This window comes from Rhea pennata, chromosome 10, assembly GCF_028389875.1.
Source record: "Rhea pennata isolate bPtePen1 chromosome 10, bPtePen1.pri, whole genome shotgun sequence".
NCBI lineage: Eukaryota > Metazoa > Chordata > Aves > Rheiformes > Rheidae > Rhea > Rhea pennata.
The window spans coordinates 9,702,222-9,724,841 of record NC_084672.1 but is presented as its reverse complement, the minus strand read 5'-3'; the positions used below and the strand labels follow the sequence as shown (position 1 = coordinate 9,724,841).

The 22,620-nt window shown below is 44.0% G+C and overlaps 1 protein-coding gene across 1 annotated transcript; it reads right to left on the bottom strand.

Moving 5' to 3' along the window:
- Nucleotides 1-482: 482 nt before the first annotated feature.
- FAH (fumarylacetoacetate hydrolase) lies at nt 483-21,624 on the bottom strand. Its single transcript, XM_062583794.1, has 14 exons — nt 21,523-21,624; nt 18,908-19,018; nt 17,588-17,709; nt 15,748-15,797; nt 13,692-13,782; nt 13,103-13,200; nt 12,821-12,873; nt 11,335-11,434; nt 10,460-10,590; nt 9,543-9,618; nt 8,885-8,931; nt 7,844-7,945; nt 6,701-6,818; nt 483-708 (listed from the first exon to the last, which is right to left on the bottom strand). The coding sequence occupies exons 1-14, from the start codon at nt 21,601-21,603 to the stop codon at nt 629-631; spliced, it is 1,260 nt and encodes a 419-aa protein (XP_062439778.1). The 5' UTR covers nt 21,604-21,624; the 3' UTR covers nt 483-628.
- Nucleotides 21,625-22,620: the final 996 nt, after the last annotated feature.

Here is a 22,620-nt window from a genome sequence, read left to right as displayed (position 1 = left end):
TCACTTGGATTTTTTTTTTGGTTCCACTGTTTTGTCTGTTAGCTTGTTTAGTACTTTTCGCATTGTTTTCATTTCAAAAATTGTTTTATTATAAATTAGGGCACGTTTTTGTAGCTCTCCTTTTCCCCTAAACTGTTTTATAAATGTTTATCCTTGATATGAAACTCTCATCTTTGAGTTCTTACCTCTAGCAAGAAGGTAACATGAAGTGTGTTGGAAAAGTACATACATACATATATATATATATATACACACACATTATATATATATAGATCAGCATTCAATCCTGCTGTTATCATCAGCCTAATATCCTGAATAATTAAAGTGTAAGTGTAAACTTTACTTATCCTTATGATAAAACTATTAATACAGTAAAAGAGTTAAAAATCTCACTTTCCAATCATATTATTCTCATTCTGAGAAATTAAAAAAAAAAAAAAAGGTTTTCAATACTAGTTTTTCACACCAGAAAACTGCATCGATCTATACGATATTTATTGAGAATTAAAAATAATAATATTCCAATCATTCGTATAAAAACAGTAAATCTGAATAAAGCAGCACAGCTATTCGAGACAGGGCAGAGAGATCCTCCATCTCTTCCTCCGAAGCCACCCTACGCCAGGCATCACGGAAATGACGCGGCTGGAAGAATTTTTCCCGAACACTGGCCGAATCCCACTCGGTAGCCACTGCCCTGGCAGTAACCTGGCACGAGGAAGCAAAGACAGATCATTACGTAAGCACAGCGGGAATAAAAATGAAAAAAGACAAGGGAATAAGGCCTCTTCTCTGGGGCGCTGCTGGCTCACAGCTACATAAACACGTGCTTATGCAGCGAGATTTATATGCACACTCAGTTTATACTTACAAATGTGGGCTGACAACGCAGAGGATAAAGAACAGGCTGTGACAAGGGTATTTACATTGGGTTTTAGATGCACAAGCACACCCATATTTTACAAGCACCCCGATCCATGAAGGGTGGACTCCAACTCCTGAGCATTAGCTTCTTTTTTTCAGCCTATTAAAAATTAGAAGTGTTGCAAGATAGAGACTGGCCCTGAATTTTCTTCAGAATCACAAAGTTCTCAGAGCAGGGCTATGAACTGAGCCAGTTTCTGATGATGTCACATCTTAAGATTGCACATAAGCAAGTCAGTGGTATAGTACTATTAAAATTTGACTGCCGCATGCAGCCTCCCAGAAATGTAAGAGCAGGAGCTGGGGGGAAAGAGTTGAAGTAACCCATGATTATGATTATTTTAAAAAAAAGAAAAAAACAACCCAAAAACTCACACCACAAAAAGCACAAAGCACAGCACAGCAATATGCAAGTTTAAGGAAAACAATCAAAGAGTAAGCATGTGCGATATTTCTGTATTTAAACCTAACCTGCAGCACCATCCATCTAACTGACAAGCAGAACTGCTGCCTGGCCAAGCCTTACAATTTATAAAGTAAATCTGGGTTTCTTTTCTGCAGCATTAGAACTGCTCTTGGCACATTGACTTTGGGGTGCTCATAAGCCAGAAAGATGATCGCTAAGAACCCAAACAACAGGGATCTGCCCTCGTAGAATCTGTTCAGCTTGCTAAATTTAAGCAGCATAGTTCCACGAGAAACTCAGCATCTAACCCAAAATATCCATTTATCCTCCATTATATAAATAGACATTGAAAGTCTGCTGACTGCTGCTGAAGCTACCAATCTGTGACATACGTGACTATGGGACAACTCAACCTCTCCATGCCTGTGTGTGATGGCAGGGGTGGTATTATGCCTGAGGGACACTGCAGCACTCCTTGATGCCAGCAGCCCAGTGGAGCTGCTCCACAAACAGCATCTGCTAGGAAGCTGCAGAGGAAGGAGGGGACATGGCCAGGGCTTTGGACCTGTCTGGAAAGACTATTCTGGGAAGACACAGCTGAGGAGACCTACTGTAGCTCTTCACTGGCAACAGGTGATCAAAAGAAGGGCACAAGTAGCATTTGCTATATTTTAAGGGGTCATTTCAGAATTAGAGATAGATTTTCCTAAATTAATGGAATATCTCATCTTTCCTGCATGTGGTAAGAAAGCAGCGGCCTTGGAGAAGCCAAGAGGGAGTTGAGCAGAGCAGACCTTAACTGCTAATTCTAAGTCTCAGCAAGGATCAGCAAAACCCCCTGGCCTCCAGCCCTCTTAGCACCAGAGCAGAAGAAGATGGGTTCAGGTTGCACTGCAAGGACCCAGCAAAGTCATTGCAGCACTAAGACAGGTGCTGCCACCTGTAACCCAGCAGCACAGCTATCACAGCCAGGCTGAAAGAAGTTTTTCTAAGGCCAGCAGGGTGTGTAGGTACATACACAGCAGCCAGCCCATGGACAACATCCCTCCCTCTGCAGGGTAGTGCTCATTAGTAAGCAATACTTGAGTAAAATACTTGCTTTAAGGTTCAGCTCAGTTTCCATTTGTCTCATTAGGCGCCACTGCCAGTTTTCCTTTGAATGCTGGCTTATTATTTCAGTACAGTTTAGTTATCCCTGCTGTCAACTATAATTTAGAGCAGTACCAAGGAGTAGCCCATTTAACAAAGCAAGCTCTGTGCTGCCAGCACCATTGGTCTGAGCAGAGTGCCAAGGAGCTACAGGGAGATCTTTGGAGCAGGCTGCAGCATGTCATCAGCAAGCCACAGCTTGCAACACTCCCTGTCCGAGATGCGTGTCTTGGGAATAATAGATTTCCCTCACTTTGTGCATTAGGGCTCAGAAATAGCTCCCACAAGGAGGAAGGGCAGAAAAGTGCAAAAAGATGAAGCTGAAATGGGAGACTAGAAATTATGGGTTGGGCATTTGGCAAGAGCTAACGGAACGGCCCCGGGAGAGGATGTAATAGCACTAGTGCTGCCTCAGGGGTGCCTTAAGGCACCAGATCGGCCGTAAGTCACTAAATGGGAACACATCCCAAATCGTCCCAGCGGACAGCTCCGGCAGCAGTCACATCCATTCATGCACAACAGCGCCCGGCTCTCGCAGATGGCACGATGCCTTCATCACTGCCATCAGGGAATACTTCTCATCTAAACATCACAGCAAGCTGGTTAACATGAGACTATCCCGCAGGGACAATGGTGCCTTCATCCAGGTCAACAACACCACCACTATGCCATCTTTGAAAATGAAAGACTTCCAGGATTTATAGTAGTTATTCTAAGCAAAGCAGCTTGACCCCAAGCATGAGGAACAATGTGGGAGATGTTTGAGTCCCTTTGTCTCCCAGCTGGGCTCCTTGTACTAGCAGTTCCCAAACTGCAAGGTGTTTGCTGCCAACAAGGACGTCAGTGTCTAATCTAATACCTAATCTAAGATTACATGATTTTTGGAGAGAGATCAACTCCTCTGGAGGGCCAGGAGGTGCCCTGAATTGCTAGAGGAGCATCTCTCCACACCAAACATACCAGGACCTTACGGAGAACAGCATCAGATGCCCGCAGGTTGCAGCACATGTAGCCACTAGCTCATTTGAAGACTAAAAATACATCAGAAGTCTTGAGGATTCTTGGGTGTCATCATCTACAGCTCTCTCCAGTTCCTCTCAATCTCCAGCTGCCTGGGCATCTTCCTCTTCCCAAGTGAAAGCATCTCACAGAAACAGGATTTTCAACGCTAGTCAACAGGCTGCTAGACATGAGGTACCAGGGCTTTGGCTGCAGCATGACCAAAATTGCTTATAGAGCCTTCACTAGAAGTTGAAACATATCCTTCTTTTTTTTTCCGCTTTTCACAGAAAAATTCTCAATTTTGTTAAAAATATTTCTGAAAAAAACAGAAACTTCAAAGTGTTCTGGTAAAATTCCTAAATGTTTTTGAAAGAATAACTCATAACTGCCATCCAAACACACTGTGAGTGAAAACTGCTTCGTGAGAGGATTGCTTTCCAGCAAGAAGTTGCATTTTATGCATTTTGACTAGTTTCTAGTAACATTAAACACAATATACCTCTGGTGTCATTTACCCCAAGCCCACTTGCAGCCCAGTATTATGTTTGCCACCACCCCAGCTTCAGCCAAGGGTGAACCCTGGGCCAGAACCAGAACAACGAGGACGTGCCAGCATTTTCAGGATCTTCTGAGAGCTTCTGAAAACTCAGTGCAATGCAGCTCTCAAAGCCTAATATTTCTAGGGCAGCCTCCAACAAGAGACAGTCAATACTCTGAAATAAAAGTACTGATGTTTCATAGATGTTGCCATAAGGCAGCATAAGGATACCCAGAGCCAGTACCTGCCCCTATTCATGTACTTCTTGAGAAAAGCGTGGCGTCAGGCGGAGATATTTGTTATTGGAACATCAAATCACTGGCTGAAGCATCCAACTTCAGGATTTATAGCTAGATTCAGAGGCAGCATGCAGGTCCCTTGAAATCAATACGAATTTAGATGCCCAAACAAGAACTGAGATGACTAAATGATCGTAGAACTGGTTCTATGTATCTGAAAATTGAAATTTGAACCTTGTCATAAAAACTTAAGATCACAGGGCGCCTGTCACTAAAGAACAGCATTTATTTCATAGTGAGCATCATATTGAATAGTGAAGGCAGCATGCTAGAAAGAAAAAAAAGAAAAAGAAAAAGAGAAAAAGAAAAGACAGACGCAATTCCTTTTGCTCTGGGTTTTAGCCTAGAAGCAGGAGATAGACTGAGGGTTAGCTCAGTCTCTGGGGCCAGCTCTGCCCCAGAGGTAGCTGAGACAGTAAAGCTCAGTCTCTGCACCAGGTAGGAATAGCGCAGCCGACTGCCAGAGCGGAGCAGCAGTTTGAAATGCAGTGACTCTGATTTGAGTTCACGACCCTTGGAGGCCTGTTACCTTCCCCTTACTGCACTGACTGAGCAGGCAAAGATGCCTTTCCACACCACTATAAGTCCCAGAGCCTCTGTAAAGCAACATTTTGCCCTGAAAAGACAATCAAACACAAATTTATAAACAAATGGGCAGGATCAATGTCTACTCCCATACGTAAATCCTGTTCTTGCTCACGCTGTCCCCATTTCCCCTTGGAGTATCTCAGCCACTGACAGCAGCACGTTTTCAGTTCTCGGATCAGGGCACCTACCGCAGGGCCACTGCTGGTGATCTGAGTGCTGCTAACCTCGCCAGCATCTCCGAAGAGCCTAACGGACTGCTGCGGCACGCGTGCGTAAAACCGTGTTGGCTTTTGTCACCGCATTCATTTCAGTGCTGCCACAAATAGTGCTCAAGCAAGTGTCCTGCATAGCTTCAAGCCCAAGTTTTGTTTAGATGCTCTTGTGCTTTACCATATTAGGTTTTCTCTGATTAAACACCCCTCTGGGTAGAGATACAGCTGGGTGGAGGACCTTTGTTTTCTTCTTGCACTGCAAGGCATTTCTTCCCATTCCTTACTGTTTCATTTCAACCCTATCTCCAAGCAACGATCCAGATACCAACCCTAAGCCTAGCAGGAGGGTGCAAACAGCAAAAGTGACAGTAAGATCACAGCATGCACTAGCAAGCTACAGTTGCTTGATTTATCTAATGCAGGTAGAACCAAAATGGCACGTGCTTTCACAGACACTAGCACTTGGGGAGGTGCTAGCGTATGCTAATGCTCTGGAGGCCAAATCTTGTCTCCTCTTACTACCATGCTGGTTGGAGTAAGCAAGCACAGCTATGCCAGTCCCTACTAGCATCACACCTTCATGTCCTTCACACTGCTGCACAGGCATCAGTCATTCACATTTTCTCAGGCCTAAGTCACAACCATAAATGGTTTCCCATCATTGAAGCCATTTGCTCCCCTTGCAGACCATCTCAATGAGAGCACATCAGCAACACAGGCTGAACAAAGGGGTTACTCAGAGCTGGGGAGGGAACTAGCTCGTTCTCACAGTGGGATCTGGTGATGCACAAAATCCAACAAGATATTCTCTAAAAATTCAACAGACAGCAGTATGTATACAATCTTGAGTCAAACGTCTCACATGGCTTTTCTTGTCAGATATACAGCACCTCAAAGCCATGAAGGGGTAGGCAAGATGAAAGGAAAGGAAATAGATTTGTTTTGCATTGGACTTTGAATGAAAAAGACAGAATGGAATTTGGATTGAGAAGCACCACTTTAGATTTTAATTCACAAAACCCTTAACTTCTCAGGGTGAAAAGTAAAACCATAGCCCAGCATGAAACAGCTCTCAGGCACAGCCCTTTCCAGAGGGGAGCTGGTAAACTGTTCTAGGAAGCTTCATGCTGTTTCTCATATATTTAATTGGCAACACATTTCATTGAATATGCATATGTTGCAAATGATATACTGCTTGCAAAATAACTTCCTTCAGAATTTGCCAAGCTCTGCCCCACAAGCAGACTTGAACAGTGGTGGCAACAAAACATCAACTGATTCTATTCTCAAGATGTTCTCACCTTCAAATGCAGACCTACACCAGTCATCTGCTCAACACTAATGCACGAGCATAGGGAGATCATTAACTACTTAACAGATCAAATAAACTCAAAAAGCATTTATGGCATGGAATTTTATACCAGCTTGCTTTTGCCTCCTAATAAATAGGATGGAAACAAATGTAATTGCGTGGCAGGTATGTACAGAATAGTGCGTCTACTCACCAGGTACTTTTGCAAGTAGGAAGAATCTATGGATATATTTTGTAGGTACAGTGTCCAAACAGAGGTTCAGCCATTACCTGTCAATATGATTTCATCTCCATCCTGCAGGAATTTACGAGACTGCCCACTGCCAAGATTAATTTCTTTTGTTCCATTCCAAGACAGTTCCAGCATGGAGCCAAAGCTCTCTGGGTCCTACATCAGAAGTTAATAAACAAACAAACAGCTCTTTAATACATCTGTCCTACTGTTAAGTTACTTGCTGCTAGAAGAAGACACGCAAGTATGTTAACTCTCTAGAAGAGCTTCTTGCTTTTGATTTAATTCATTGATTCACTGGCTTATTTTCCTGCCATTGCAGTTTAATGCCTTGCTTGCTGCAAGCAGTCATGGCTCCCAGCAGTTATCTGGTATGTTTAACCTAGCACTTAAGCCTTTAAATATAATTCAGTCCTGCTACAGAAAGAATGGAAACAAATTTAAAGCACTTTTGCAAATACAGTGTTTTTATGTAGTTACATTCCAGAATTTTATTTACATTTCATTTTTTCAGAAGAGTGAAGTTGCTAAAGGCTTATAAATCTTTAATGTCAATCTGCAGTATAGTAGGTTAGAGGAAGTAAAAAGTAAAGAAATGCTCGAAATGGAAGTGCTGGTATCTCAGTTTGGAAACAGTTCGCCTCAAAGTTGCCTGAAAAGCGTTAAGCTTATTAATATTTGATGTTTTGGAAAGTGCCAGTATCTTGCTCATATTGCTACTTGTTTCAACTACTGTGCGTATGGCAGTACAACGGAAACCATACCTAGTGAAGCTGGGGCACATAGGTGGTATTAGAGAAACTAAAAGTTTGAATATCTCTAAAAATATAATTGTTATATTGCAGTTTACACTTCTGTACCTTTCTCATTCTTCTCAGAAATTAAAACAGTGGTATTTTATAGAGCAAAAATGGCCTGGGTGGATACTTATGCATAGAAATGAACTTGCATTTATAATATTAGAAATGGCTCTTATCAAAAGAAACACAAGGAAGACCAAAAAAGGAAAAAACACTCAGTGAAGTTTTGTGTTAAAAAAAACATTAGCCCCAAAAGCTTAGGAAAGAGCTGCAGATATTTTCATGGCTGCTCAAGCCAAATATGAATATATCCAAAGCCCTGGCTGACCAGTTTTGGATTGCTGAACAGTATCAGTGGATACGGTTTAAGTAAACACTTACAGGTCCACTGATTGTTCCAGACGCCAGGAGATCTCCAGTTCTGAGGTTGCATCCGTTGATTGAATGGTGAGCTAGCTGCTGTTTCATGGTCCAGTACATGTGCTAGAGGAAGAGGAGGTCAAAGCAATGAAGAACAAACATCTCTCTTGCATGCCATTAGCCTATACAGAATGCATTGCACTCTCTGGATGATGCTGGTAAGGCTGTCCCTAAAAAAACAAAAAGTTTCCTAAATTCAGAATTTAGTGCAGAATTATTAATTGTTCCTGTTGCTTTCTAAATGATGACTAGAAGCTGCACTGCTAATGGGCACTTAAAACATACACTTTAAAATACTATTTAGCTCCTTAAAATTTCTCTTCTTTACATTAGGTGTCACTTCTCTCCTTCTTCCTTTTTAATCTGAACACTGCTAACCCAGGATCCATGATAAGGTCCAATATTTTAATAGGTTTATAGAAAATATCTGCTTATTACTGATTTATCGACTACTGATTAAGGTAATTGGTATATATGCAAACATATAATACCCAGAGAAATCCTGCAGCTGGTGTATACACCTGCTGGTTATGATACCTTCAATCAGCACGTGAAGGAATAACCACCCGTCTGTCCCCAGAGCCGACCGGGGCAGGCACAGTGCTAGTAGCTGTGTCACATCACTGAGCCTGCATGTAAATGACCAGCTGCAACTGCAAGCTTTCTTCCACCTTGGCACAGCATGAGGCAATTCCCTTCGCTTTCCCAGTCCTCTGTTCTCACCATTTCCTGCCAAATGGCTACCGAGCCGATAATGCTTTGAGCACGCTAAGCCGAGCGGCAGGAAGAGCCACCCGTTCATTCAGTGCTCAAGCATTCAGGTAGTTCACGTATCAGCAAGTAGAAGAAACATCAACCCTTTCTACTCCTCTCTCCCTTCCTTCCCCACACACATCTGGTCTGATCTTCAGTTAATACAAACTGAAGTGTTTGAAATTGCCCATGGTTGGAACTGAGGGCACAAGCAACGTTTCAAACTAATGAGAGATGCAAAAGTCTTACCTTGAAATTGGATGTGCATACAGTAGTTGGCATGCTCATTCCTTCTCCTAAGGAAAATGAAAAATAAGAAACAGGAAGCAGTTTGTTTGTGTTGGATGAATGATGTTGGAGTCTTTATTTTAGAGATGAATGGAGACTTCTTCTATCATTGTGATCCCTGGTAGGAAACAATAGCATTTTCCATTCCCATATGAAGGCCAGCACAGCAAACAAACATGTGGATGGCGCAGGGGTAATGTTTAACCACGTTTCCTATTCTCTGCTCAGCAGCAGCAACAGCTGGACCTACTGCTCAACAGACCCTTTAGCTGGAGTCTGTGCTGGGCTAGCATGACAGCCCAGAGGGGACACCACGGACTCCCAGGTGCATCCCCTCCTCCCAGGGCAGGAGACCCCACAAGGGTTCTCCTCGCGGCAAGCTGATCGTTTGCAAGCATCGGGAGGGAAGCGTTCCCTCCTCGACACGTTGCTGCCTTGCCAACAGGGAACATGAAGAGCTTTATCTCTTTTTCTGATAGAAGCACTATGGGCTTCTATCTTCTATCAGAGATGGAAGAGCAGGTGTGTGCAGCCAAGAGCAATTTGTCTGAAATACATGGTGGATTCTGCCCTCCTTAATCGCAATTTCAGTTCTGTAGCTCATCCAGCATTACCATACCTTTAAGAGCAACGAAGAGCTTGATGTCAAAAGTGTAGGGTTCTTCATCTCTGAGGTAGGGCAGTGGCTTGGGATCCTAAAAGCATATAAAAGGCATCACAGACTAAACAAACAGAAAGGAAAAAATTCCTCCAGCCATCCCAATGACTTTCTGTTTATAACCAGGCTGTGCTGCATGCTCCATTTACTTTACCACTACCGCTGTCCAGATTATTGCTTTTCCTCCTCTCATATACACTTAAAAAAAAAAAAAAAACAAAAAAAACAAAAAAAAAAACACTTTGAACAGATGAACAGATGTGGACATCCATATAATCAGATTCCCTTTTTTACACTTGGGCTCCAAAAGCCCTCACCATCATTATAGCATGGATATTAATCCAAAACAAGCACAGTGCTAGCACACCTTTGCACTGTGCCTGCACAAAGAAAATGGCAAATTCTCTGAAAGACTCTTCATTGTCTTTCTCAAATAAATTTCTTCGTAACTCACACAACTGGAAATGCTTGAACAAACTTAGCTTAGGCACAAGTCTACTTTTTCCACTGCTTGCTGGACACTAAGTACTATCAAATGCTAGTAAAAGAAGTTCTCAGAGCAGCTTGTTTTCAAGATCTTCTGAAGATGATTTTTCTGTCCTGCTCAACTCAGCAGAGGGAGAAAATACAAAGCAGCACAGTAGTACCATACAGCAGTTCAAATAAAAATCAATGAGCATTTGAACTTAAGATGACCCAGTGTTTCTTCACATGATTTGGAAGCAGAATCAACCTTGTAAAAGCTTAGAAAAAATTGTGCTTGCTGCTGATAGAGTTTAATGATTCCTATTGGTGAGACCTACTAGTCCTGATGAGATTTTTTATTTTATTTTATTTTTTACCACCCTCCCTTTGTTTCAACCCTTTCTCTTGCTAACCTGGACAGGATTTGGCAACACGAATGGCATGAGAGCTTCCATAGTAACAACCCAAGGAGAGATTGTTGTGCCAAAGCTCTTGCTCAGGAACGGACCCAATGGAACATATTCCCATCTCTGAATGTCACGGGCTAGGAAGAGAAAATTCAAAGCAATACTGATAAACATATCCTAAGAGTTGCACAGCCTTAACACCAGTGAAAGAGTAACACAGTACTCTCCACAGCTACAGAGCCAGCTGCACGGACTTGGAAACATTATCCCTACCCTTTTCAAGCCATTATGCCCAAATCCTTACTTAAATACACCTCTCTCAAACCCTCAAATAAATTTTTTTCCAGAACCATTAGATTAGAAAGAAAATTCAGGGATAATTAAACCAAGTCAGGCCATCCTTATGTAACAAGTATTTTTCTTCCCAATTTAGTTAACACTTTTACATCCACTCAGTAGGGTAAATGTCATTTGTAAGGCCCATTTCAACTAGCTAACAATGCTTACATCTGCTTAAATCACGCAGAAACTGAGGGATTTGGGATTGCCAAATCCTTTTGCTAACTCTTACAGTGAAATCAATCCTCTACTGAAACTACCAGTCTTCTGGCTGATCCAGCGCTGCCCACAAGGAAGAAGAGCGTTAGCTCTTTCACACACAACTTGCTCTTCATTAGACAGCAGTTTCTGTTCTACTGATTGATCTGTGGTGTATCTGAATAGTGCCTGAGAAATGCTGAGTGTCTTCCATTTTGACCCCTTTCCACCACATTCAGTGGTTTCAATGGCCACGATTCTATTACGATACATAATTCACCCGTATCTAAGGTTTGCTACAAGTGTAATGCACTCTCCAGGCAGACTCCAAGCACACTGGTTACCACTCCAGTCATTCATAAGGACCATCCCAAAGATGTGCTCGTGGGCTCTGCTGATAGGAATTGGCTCCCCATACTTGTTGCCAGGGCCTACAAAGAATGCCTGGAATTGAAAAGCAAAATATTCAGTAAATCTTAGAGGTTAAAAACATCTACAGAATCGCAAAGGCTTCACTGGAGAGAGGTTTAGAAACATAAGCAAGAAAGGTGCAACAGCATGTGATTTCGCATTATTCCCCATACACAAATCAGGTGAGAAACATGGCCTGTCTCCTCTTTCCTCCCTCTCTCTGAAGCTGTCAGGTTTGAATTACTTAACAGCACAGTGTTGCTAAGGGATAGTCATTAAACGGGAATGTGACTATGTCAAAAAAAACAGGAGCAAAAGCGGCTCCCCTTAATCACAATCTAGATGCAAAACAGGTTTCTCCGCTGAAGTGACTGAGTTTGCCACGGACAGGGAACAGGAGGAGACGTAAAGGCATCCGAAGGGTTGCTTAACTTGGCCATGGCCTGTCACGACGAGGGGGGGGTGGAGGCTGGTAGGGAAATAGGTGGACTGAGTAAAACAGATCACAAACTGGGGGCAGGCACTCGCACCCTTAGAAGCTGCACAATCTGCTCACACTTGGCACAAAAACCACAGGGGATCTCAGCTGCCTCTTTCAGCCAGCAACACGGAGCTCTGCTCTGCTAAAGCCTTGAGCAGCTCAAACCTGCTCTAACAACAGTGGTAAAACCCAGACTGCGAAGTACAGGTAATGCCAGGCATTTGGCTTTACCAGGTTATGGGACCCACATTGATCTCCACAGGATACAGCGTTTAAGGTTTTCAGATCACTTTTTAGTACCATTTCCCTTGATACTATGCTTCTCCCACTGTTTTTCTTAGGAGAGAGATGGGGATTAAACCATATAGTTGCAACCAACAGTCATATAAAACTCTCTCCTTCTGGACCATACTAAGCCGCAAGATGATGTACCCTCTCAGGATGTTTTGTTACAACACAGGTTTTTATCTCGCTAGCCAGAAGGGTGAAGTGTTTCAGTAGCACTCCCAAGAATTTACAGCTTCCTCTGTTCCAGATTCAAGGCCCAGACAACTTGTACTTCCAAAATCCCCCATGTCCATTAACAGATCCTGGTTGCAGTGCAAAGGTAACTGCTAACTAGGTAACAGGCTGTGGTGTCTGGTGAAAAGAACACGCCTCTGCGGTTCCAGACTGCGGCACCGGTGCTTGGCTTTGGCCATTTCCAGCCTGAAAGCTGCACCAGCAAAGCACTGAACGAACACTCTGCCACTCAACAGACTGGAAAACTCCCACTGCAGAAATCCTTTGACTGCCTACTACAAAACCTATCAAAAGAAATAGTAGGAAAACCTCTGAACTTTATGACACCTTCATTTCAGAAGGAGCCAAATTCTTACTCTCTCGCTTGCTTTTATTTTTAATGTTTTTCAGTTGAAGGGATAAAAAGCCCATCTTACCATTTCTAGCTCGATATCCAGACGTTTACAAGCACTAAACACTGGAGGTTTATCTGTGGGTAAAAGAAAAGAGTATGACAGGAAGGCAGGTAGGGAAATAAATATAACAGCTAGAAGACATGAAGCAGCTGCTGCTGCCTTGGCACGGAAACACAGAACTGACTCAGCTCGGGGCTTGCCCTAACCCAAGAGGCTGAGCCTCAGACAAGGCATCCCAGCCCCTTCCCATCCACCATCTTCCACGGGGGAAAAAAGGGCATTAAAAGCATGCCATGGACTTACCGTTGTCAGGTCTTATCTGCCCCACAGGTCTTCTGATGGGCGTCCCAGACACCACAACAGACGATGCCCGGCCGTGATAACCGACAGGTAAGTGCAACCTTGTTAAAGAGAATCGCAGTTGGTAGGTTTGGTCTCCAGAGCTGCCCAGAGTGGAGCACCACGTATAGATGTGCATAGATGGGCACAGATATTTGCACTGTACCTGCGCTGAGACACCAGGACATGCACAAGGTGCACTCCAAAAGCCACATGGCTGTATCTGCGTGGTTCTGTGCCACCGTTCCAATTAATTCCTTGTAGCTTTGTTTTCTTGTAACTCAGCAAAAATCAAGATCTTAGGTAAATTTGTCTTTGAATCAGAGGTCTGCACTGTAATTGGGGCAGATGCTGCAACTAAATACAGTGCAAACTCAGCTAAGGCCGGGGAAGTGATTTTCAACTCTGTTATAGAACTGACAGTACAGGTTCTCCTCCATTGTGAATTGAAATCATTATTTTGCTGAAAGACTGCTCTGACCTTTACAAAGTTGTGTATACCTACAGTTATGTGTATAAAATAAAGCTGCAGAGAAATACCTGAACTACCCACCAATTAGGCATCAAAGCATTCTCCTTTCCTCTGAACATGATCCCGACGTTTGTGGCATGTTGTCGTGAAGAATAAAAGTCAGTGTAATCTCCTGGGTGGAAAAAAAAAACCCATAAAATATGGATCAATAGTATGAAAGCCCCTCATCTGCTGGGGCTAAAGAACAGAGTATGCTGCTGGCAATTAAAAGAACAGAAAGGGAGACAAAGAGCTTAGCAGAGGCATTTAGAAACATTTAATCGCAGCCCCATAATAACAACTTTCATAGCATAGAGGTGGTAATTAACAGTTCACTCATAAAATGATGCATATAACAAAACTGGCCTTTTAAAAAAGTTTCCAGTAGAGAAGAGGGGGGAAGCCCCCCCCCCACACACACACACACTATTTTGACCCACTCTCTGGAAATCCATAAGAAGCCTCCAGCTTTTGAGAGCCCAGCCGGGCTCCAGCGCTCCTTCTGCCCGGCTGACGCTGCCACGGGCGGAGGGAAACCAGCTCGTACTCAGCAGTTCTGCTGCCCTCTGGTGCCTTGCGCAGCGAACAGCTCGACCACCTTGTGGAGCAACTAGAGATCAGGGGCTTTGGAGAAAAACTTAAAATGGGGAGGACAGGGACATTTACAGTGTGCAATATTACACATTTAGCTCAACATCAGCGCCGAATAGAGAAAGGAGCCTGACTTTTGCCACCGGAATTACTGCAATACAGAACAGGGCAGCTTAACCTTTTCCTAACGTTCAATCTAATCGTGCAAAGATACCAGCAAGCATTTTCCCCCTTAGTATGTCCCTCAGGTTAAATCCACATTGCTCCAGACCCACAGTTCATCAGAGCCAGTTCTGTGGGGATCAGAATAGAAGGCAATGTAATAAAACTGCAAGAATTATCTTGCCTTTTGATACTGATGCTTGACTCCAAGGTTTGGTTGCTGGGTCACGTAATCTCAGGTTTTAAAGAGAAAGTTTCCAGCAAAGAAACAGAATTTTGACACCTCAAAGATCCAAACAGCGACCCCAGCAAGTTATACGGCAACCTCAGTACAGAATACAGACAGCGTGCGCTCTCAGGACAAGCACAAATCACGTGTAAGACAGGGCTGAACATAAGCAGAGAGGAACCCGAAATAACTCGCAGCTGCATGATGCAGCACATGTAATAATGTCAACACCTCGCTCTTGCTAAGAGGAGTCACAGGTGCTAGTAGCCAGCAACTTTTCAACACAATGTCCTTTGGGGAAGCATTCAAGCACTAAGTCTGCGTCAGGATAGACTTGCTGTTGCAAGCAAGAGCTGTACCCCACCAAGGCCAGGAGCCCAGAGGGAATAGCACTAGACCGGGAAATAGGCAAGCTCATATCCATGCTCCAGAAAAGGTCACATTCCTCTACTGATTTTGATAAAGGTTTTTTTTTTTTTTTTTTGGTCCAAATATATATATTTTTCCTCAAAACTAGGAAGATATTTTATATATATATACACACACACACATATACACACACACACACACACATATACACACACACACACACACACATATACACACACACACACACTCCAAAACAGTCCGCGCCCTCATGCTAGTGGTAGTAAGATTTGGGATGCAGAGCAGTATTCTGGGAATGGAAACTCATGTTTATTTATGAGGCTATTTCAGAGTATCTGGCTTGCAAAACTTCAGAAGGTCCCAGGGTTTTTTGAGGGAACAAATGTGAAAAGTGCTTGAAATTAAACAAGTGTTTCCTGCCTGGCTGTAACCACAAAGGCCTTTGGTGATGCAAATCTGAGCACAGGAGTTTTATAGCACTAGACAACCCTGATTTAGTAAAAATTGAATCCAGCATTTTTATGGCTGCTATTGAGCTTACCCAGGCTTTTATTCTTATGCCACAGGCAGCACCTACCATTCATTACATACAATAAATCTACTTCTGGCTCCTACAAAACCTATTCCTCGTCACAGCTACGATCTGTCTGAGCAATACGGGCATAAAGCAGCCTCTCTGGGCACGAGCAAAGGGCAGCGCTGAACAGCCATCGGCGTCGGCAGACTTACCGATTTCAGCTGGCAGGTGCATCGTGGCAGCAGCCTGAGGTACGAACGCTCTGAAACGAAAAACAGACTGCAGCTCTCGGGGAAGTTGCGGTTCTCACCCTCAGGAGTACGTGCGGGACCGGGACTCTCTTTCTCTAGTGCCTTCCTTAATTTATTTTGCAAAACCCGGCAGCAACCACCTTCTAGCTTGGGGTATGCGGAAAGGCTGAGCTGGCTGCACAGGCTGCTCTCAGGCCAGAGCGGCTACGACAGCAAGGAGCACCCAGGCGCCGCAAGCAGGAAGCGGGGCGGGTTTGTAGAGCTGCCTCTTCTCCGAGGCAGCACAGCAGGAACGCACGGGTTTCGTGCGCTCAGGAGAGCAGTTCGCCGCTGCCCTCTACCGCTTGGAGAGGGCGATCGTGTATTTTGGGGAACGTGGCTCTCGGGGTGCCCGATTCAAACTCCTGGGCCCTGTCGGGCAAGGTCCCACGTTCAGGCAGAGGTGCAAAACCTCTCCTGACTTTGTATGCCTGCATCACCCCGGTCAGGACAGGGAAGGACGGCTCCTCCTTCCTGCCGTGGGCAGAGGGCTGCAATGGTCAAAGTATCACTCGGGGAAAACGAGGAGGTGCCTGATTAACGTACACGTGCATTTTCACATCAGCAGGACCCCAGACACCTGACCAGGGCTGCAGTCCGTCAGCAATGCATGGACCAGCGCACAGCTCATCTCCCGCTCTTAATCTAATGCGCTGCCACCTAGCTCATGTTGGTTTAGGGACAAAAGATTTGGTTTTGGTGAAGGAAGACAGTTTCTGCGGGGCAGCTGCAGAGGTCTTGCCCCTTCAGGAGAGCCTCCACTAGGACAGGCAGTGCAGCACTGGGCAGAGCGAGGGATTCAGGTTCAAGACCCCTGAAGCCATGTTTTTAATGGATGCAGAGTGGTTGATCCATTGTGTGCAGAGCTCAAGCCCGTCTCCGCAGGCCACCGGGCAGCCAGGAAAGCCTGGCAAGGCCACAGTCTTGGCTGAAGATAGGCCATACGGGCCCAGCAGGGAGGAACACACCCCTCCGCAGAGAGGCAACAACTCTAGGCACACCCAAGGGCAGAGGCCAATGTAGCGAGATGAAGGCTGACACCCCAAATTTGTTGGTAGTTAAGGGATTAGACAAAGCTAGAACTTCCGTCTCTTAATTAAATAACCACATTCCAGGTAATTTCCATTTAGGTGGCAGGTGGCCACATTCTGCCCTTCCATTTTGGTGCTTAAGAGTAATGCAGGTGATACCAGAAATAGCTTAAGTCTGGCCCTCAGCCCTCATGGCAAGCCTTTAACAACCTGATAGTAAATACCACTGACAGCTTTGAAGACCTCCTTAGCACAGGTACGAGGATAACCTTGCTTTCTAACTCACACTGACTGTACCCCTTCAGGATTACATGGATGCCTATACACAACCCACATGAACTTCCTGGAGATTCACCTGGAGGCTGATGTTCTTCTATGGTTTCTGAAAGGTGTTGAGCGATGGAGAACAACCCACTCTACTAGAGTATTTGCACAGAGCCATATCTTAATGAAACTGTCCCAGGGGTGTCTCCCTCCCTGGCTACAGAGACGTGGAGCTGTCTCAACTACCCTTCTCAGAGTGCAGGTCTTTGCCAGAAAGGCTAGGATAGCTGTTTTGCAGTGCAGTGGATTGCTTGGTTTTCTTTACATGTGGGCAGCATAGTATGTAGCTTCCAAGCCTTCACAACAGCTAACATAACTCCTCTCATCTCCTCTCACAAATGGAGAAGTAACAGGTGACGCTATGTACAAGCAACACCACTTGCAGGAACGACTTTCCATCTCCTTACCTTTTCCGCAGGTCCGTGTTATCTCTCAAGGTCGACTCGCTGGCCGAGAGCAGCTTTTGGAGAAATGCTCTCGCTTCCTTCCATGCTCCACGGCCCAACCCCATGAAGTCGTTAAGAGTTGGCTGAAAGGTAACAAAGTAGAGAGCCAGATAAAAGGCTGCATTTTTCTTACCCATCATGTGCGTGGAATATGTCTTGTGCTTTCAGTTCTGGGTTTAAACGCCCACAGGAAGGGAGCTGCGTGGTACACGGGTTTGTAGATTGTCTGTTCTCCCCTGTTTATAGCTCCCTATTCCCTCTCCAGAAGGCCTCTAAAGCAGACCTGCTGCTTGTTTGTGTAGTGCCTGACCTGAAGCAAAAATTTAGGACTTAGAAGTTTTGATTTCCAGACCAGCAGCAACCTGAGATCATTTGTATTCACCTCTGCCCTTAACACAGCCTCCCAATCATTTAAATCTCATCAGATTCCCTGTCATAAAGCGATAAATATACAAGTGGGATTGAAGTCATGTTTATGCTTTGTTCCAGATCTTCGCATTACCAATGTCCGATAACACATTCAGCAAAAATTTCCTCTAGGCCTCAAGTGCCTCCCCTATCCATATAATCTCAGGTGTGATGAGTTTTCCCCATAAGCGCAGCACGTCCTAATGACGCTTACCTGGATTCGCCAGACACCCCCAGACCAGGAATCTTGAACTCCCAATGCTGATCTCCTCCTCATCTACGCTTCACCTGCAACCCCTTGATGGCCTGAGCGGCCAATTGCACCTGAGCGTTCATGCTCTGCTGCAGAGACTTCTAGCCCCAAGACCACATTGTAGGAAATTAAGACTTTCTGCTTTTGGCTTGAATCAAATACCAAAGCTTCAAAATGAAAGCAAGCTTCTAGCTCTGCTTTGTAGTGCACTTAATCAGGTGGACAAGACGTTCAGGTAACCTGACTCACTTTACTATCTTGGATATTTCTCTTTTTTCAGTATCATCCAATACGTATCACTGGAACACAATACTCTACCCTCCCGCCCAGCAGTAGACATATTCTGGAGTAGAAACCTGTGCTCCTCCCTCTCAGCATCTGCTCTTGTGGGATCTCTGTGCACAAGAGTGCACGCGCCTGTGTAAGGGTGCATGTTCCCCATTCGGTCCTACAACACCTCATCATACTTAGAGTTATACTGGTGTAAATGTGACCAATACAGCTTTACTGCTGAATAAAAGCCAGCATTTCCATTTCACGTCCTATACCTCAGCACAAGTTGCTGGCAGAGTATTTCTAAAACATGTGGAAATCAGAATAAGAGATTGTGTTATAAATACCTGGTCAAAGACATGCTGATGTTTGGAAAGGGCTGGACCACTGAACAGGTGTTTAATGACGCTAAGATCCAAAATTTGGTCTCCAATCGCTACTCCAATCCTGTGCCGAGGCTACAAAGCAGGGAGAGGGGAGGGGAGGAGGAGAAGAGTTTATACTTGTACTCAAAATCGCCAAGAGAGCATGGGGGAAGACAACGATTAAAGAGTTTATTCCACGAAGGACAAGTGTCTAGTATCTCAGCAGCCGACTATGAACAGCTAACAGATAGGACTGCCCGACAGAAAATGCAGAGACAGAACAGCCGGCACACGGCAGGTTCACAGAAGACTCTTCAGGGACTTCTAAGAGGGTGAGAGCACCTTCCCCTCACCCCAGGCTCTTGGGGCAAGGGTGGGACAGCAGAACAGAAGTTTCTTTCCCCGTTCCCTTTCCCTCAGAAATATATGCCCGTTTCTCATTAATGACAAGCATTTCAGAATAAATTCTTATACTCACATCTAAAATACGCTGAGAAGCAGGAAAATGCTGTTCTTCCTTTTACAGAAAGGAAACTGAAGCACAGAGAAACTATAGATAGAATTTATTCCATCCGTACAACATATTGGAAAGGAATAGGCATTTCTACATCACAGTTCCTCTGCCTGCTTCATTCAGTTACTTGAGAAGACCCACGCTGCTCTGGCCGCCACCAACTACGGTAACGGGAAGCCACCGCACCTTGCTCGGCTGCACGTCTCTGTGCCGAGTCAGACGAAGCTGAGCCTACGTAAACTGCCCTACTGTCACGCAAGAAGCTCGGGACTTGAATCCGAACCCGAGGCTGGAGTCCTAACCCTTGGCCGGGCTTTCCAAATGCACGGATGACTCGTCTGTAGGTGAATTTGCCTGACAGATGCAAATTAATGAACAAAGATCCCGCTCACTCGTTTGCTACAGTTCTTGAAGGCCCTAAGCCAACCGCATGCTGAACCTGCAGCAACAGCTTTGGAGCAGCGCAGGCTCTCGCACTGCAATTCTGCTACAGCTGTACTGAGATTATAAAGCTGCAGTAGCATTCAAAGACAAATATCAATTATTCATGCCTCTAGTTACATTCATTATAAAAAGTAGTCTACCAAAATGGAAAAATTATGAATAAACATTCACACTATTAAACCTGTATTTTAACCTTCAATTTTTAAATAAGATTCCAAATATGATAGTAAGTATTTATTCAGCAAACACCCTTGCAAAAAATTCTAAAGGTCAAGTCAGGTTAATCTGCAACTAGGATAGTCAGGAATGACATCAGCTATTTTAACCTGAAATCACTCATTGTGCCACCTCTGGAAAATTATTTTCCTAAAGACTCAGAAGTCCTTGTTGCCTTTTAATAAAGACCTGTGTGAAGATGGAGATGTACAATGGAGAACAGCTACTGGAGAAGGGGGAAAAAAATCCGAACTTGTTGGATAACAATGCATACATCTAGAAACAGATTAAATGAACCATCTAATTTTCATCTTTGGACAGTATCAGGTCAGAAAATACAATCTTATGATCTAATTTATTTTTTAAATTGCTATTAAGCCAAGACAGCAGAAAACAGGAAATGATCGTGAAGTACCGTTAGCAGTATTGAAAAAAAAAATCCTCCTGGTCTTTGTTTCTAGATATCTCTTTGCTCATTTCCTTTTCTCCAGTGGGGCACATTTCAGAGGCTCCAACAGGTCTGAACATCTGCAAGTATGGATTTAGCACTCCGTCTAACAAAAATCTGGGCTTAGTTCTCATTAAAATAGTAACTGAGTAGCTAGCTTCTTTGAAAAAGTTGAGCACTGTTTTCTTACATAATCCTAAGACCTGAAGCTGGCTCAAACCGTAGCCTTCAGGCAGAGCATTAAAGCCCTTTACGCATTCAGAGCATCTCTTTACTACGTATGCTCAGTAAGACACAGATGGGGTGCAGGAGGGTGGCAACGAAGCTCATGCTCTGCCCCCTGGTTTAACGCCTTTGCGGCTAGCCCTACCACCAGGCTAGACCAGCACACGACACTGCTGCTCACAGGACCTGACACTCGCTTGCAAATCCACTGTTTTCAATAAAGAATTATGTTTTCATCTATATCAGTTCATACTGCACAAAAGGAACAGGACACTATAGAATTAATCTTAGGTAAAATACATATTTAATGCAGTTTTTTTTCTTGAGGAGAGGGCAAAGGTGCGATTAAACTTGGCCACAAAGGAAATAAATAAATTTGAAAAAAAAAAGTCCATGAAACACTGCAACGTAAATCTAAAAGGAGAACAAAGAGATCAAACAGATTTAATGATTTCACAAAAACAGTCAAAAATCACACTGAAACTACAGTATTCACTAGCCAGAGTACTTCACAGAAGTATTAACATTTTTCTCATTTCTTCTGTGCAACGTTAAAGTAGTAGTCATCCAAATCACCACATCAAAAACAAACAGCATACTGACTACAGTTTCATGGCCAAATCAGGAAGCCTGTGCAAGTGTCACAGCCTGCGAAGTTCTTCTTTATCCCAAATTGCTGGGGATTTCTGTTTCTACTCCCAGCCTCCGAACACTCACAACACTACAAAGACAAAGTATGCTGTTACTCACCTCCTCCTTAGTGGAGAAAACCCCATAAGGGAGATTTTGAAGAGGAAAATCTGAGTTCTTGTCTACCTGGATGAAAGACATGATAAACACAAAGCAGTTTCTGCTTACCAGCAACAGCCCCTACCCTCCTAACTCCGCTAAAACGTTGCGGTTGAGAGCAGAGAACTACCAAATCCCACCCTCCGTCTCCAGCCCCAAACCAATCGCCGACCCGTCTCCATCCCACCCCTCCGCCGGGCTCCTGCTGGCAGCAGCCAGGGTTAATTAATGCCAGAGGTTTGCATGAGTCAGCAGCTGGTAGCTGTTGCTGTCCAGGTATGGGGGAGAGGAGTTCCTGCTTGTGAAACCCTTAAATGAAACTGTTTCTTTAAAAAAAAAAAAAAGAAAAGAAAAAGTAGTGAATAATTGTGGGCGGGAAGATCTGAGCAAACAACTCATGCTGGTGTGATAAGATGAGAGATACTCTGCTCATTTACCTTACACAGAGTCACTTCCACACCAAAGCAATAGTAAAATGCCTATTATGTACACATCTAACCCCAAAATGAGCAGCTCTTCCACCATGGGCACAATTTATACCTGAAAGTGTAGTTTATGTGCTTTTTAGTTTTATAATGCTCTGATTGATTCCACTTCCTTCAGTTTCAGTAGCTTAAAAACAGAGGTGCATGCAAACAACTACAAAGAATGGAGAGAATATTTCTGCTTTTGCGCCCAGCTTTTGCATGTCTTTGGAACACCCCCACTCAGAAAAAGTAGATTCCAAAGAGGGAGTATCTGTGAAATTAGAACTAAATAGTAAAGACCACCTCTTTTCAATAAAAATGGTTAGATGCCTGTGGCTGCCAAGCCAAACTGATTTCCTTTTCAACCTCTTTTCTTTTTTGGCAGAGAAGATTCATTAGAAGAAACATGGCAAGAAGGCGAGTCTGGTATTTCATGTGAGATGACACACCACCACTGACAACAGTCCATCTGTGACAGTTTTTCACTAGTTCAGAAGAAAGCCCACATAGTGCTAGGCAGAGTACCATTTAAGTAGGAACACCCTTCAAACAGCAGCAACTTTGGAAATTTTTTCTTTAGGTAAATTCAGTA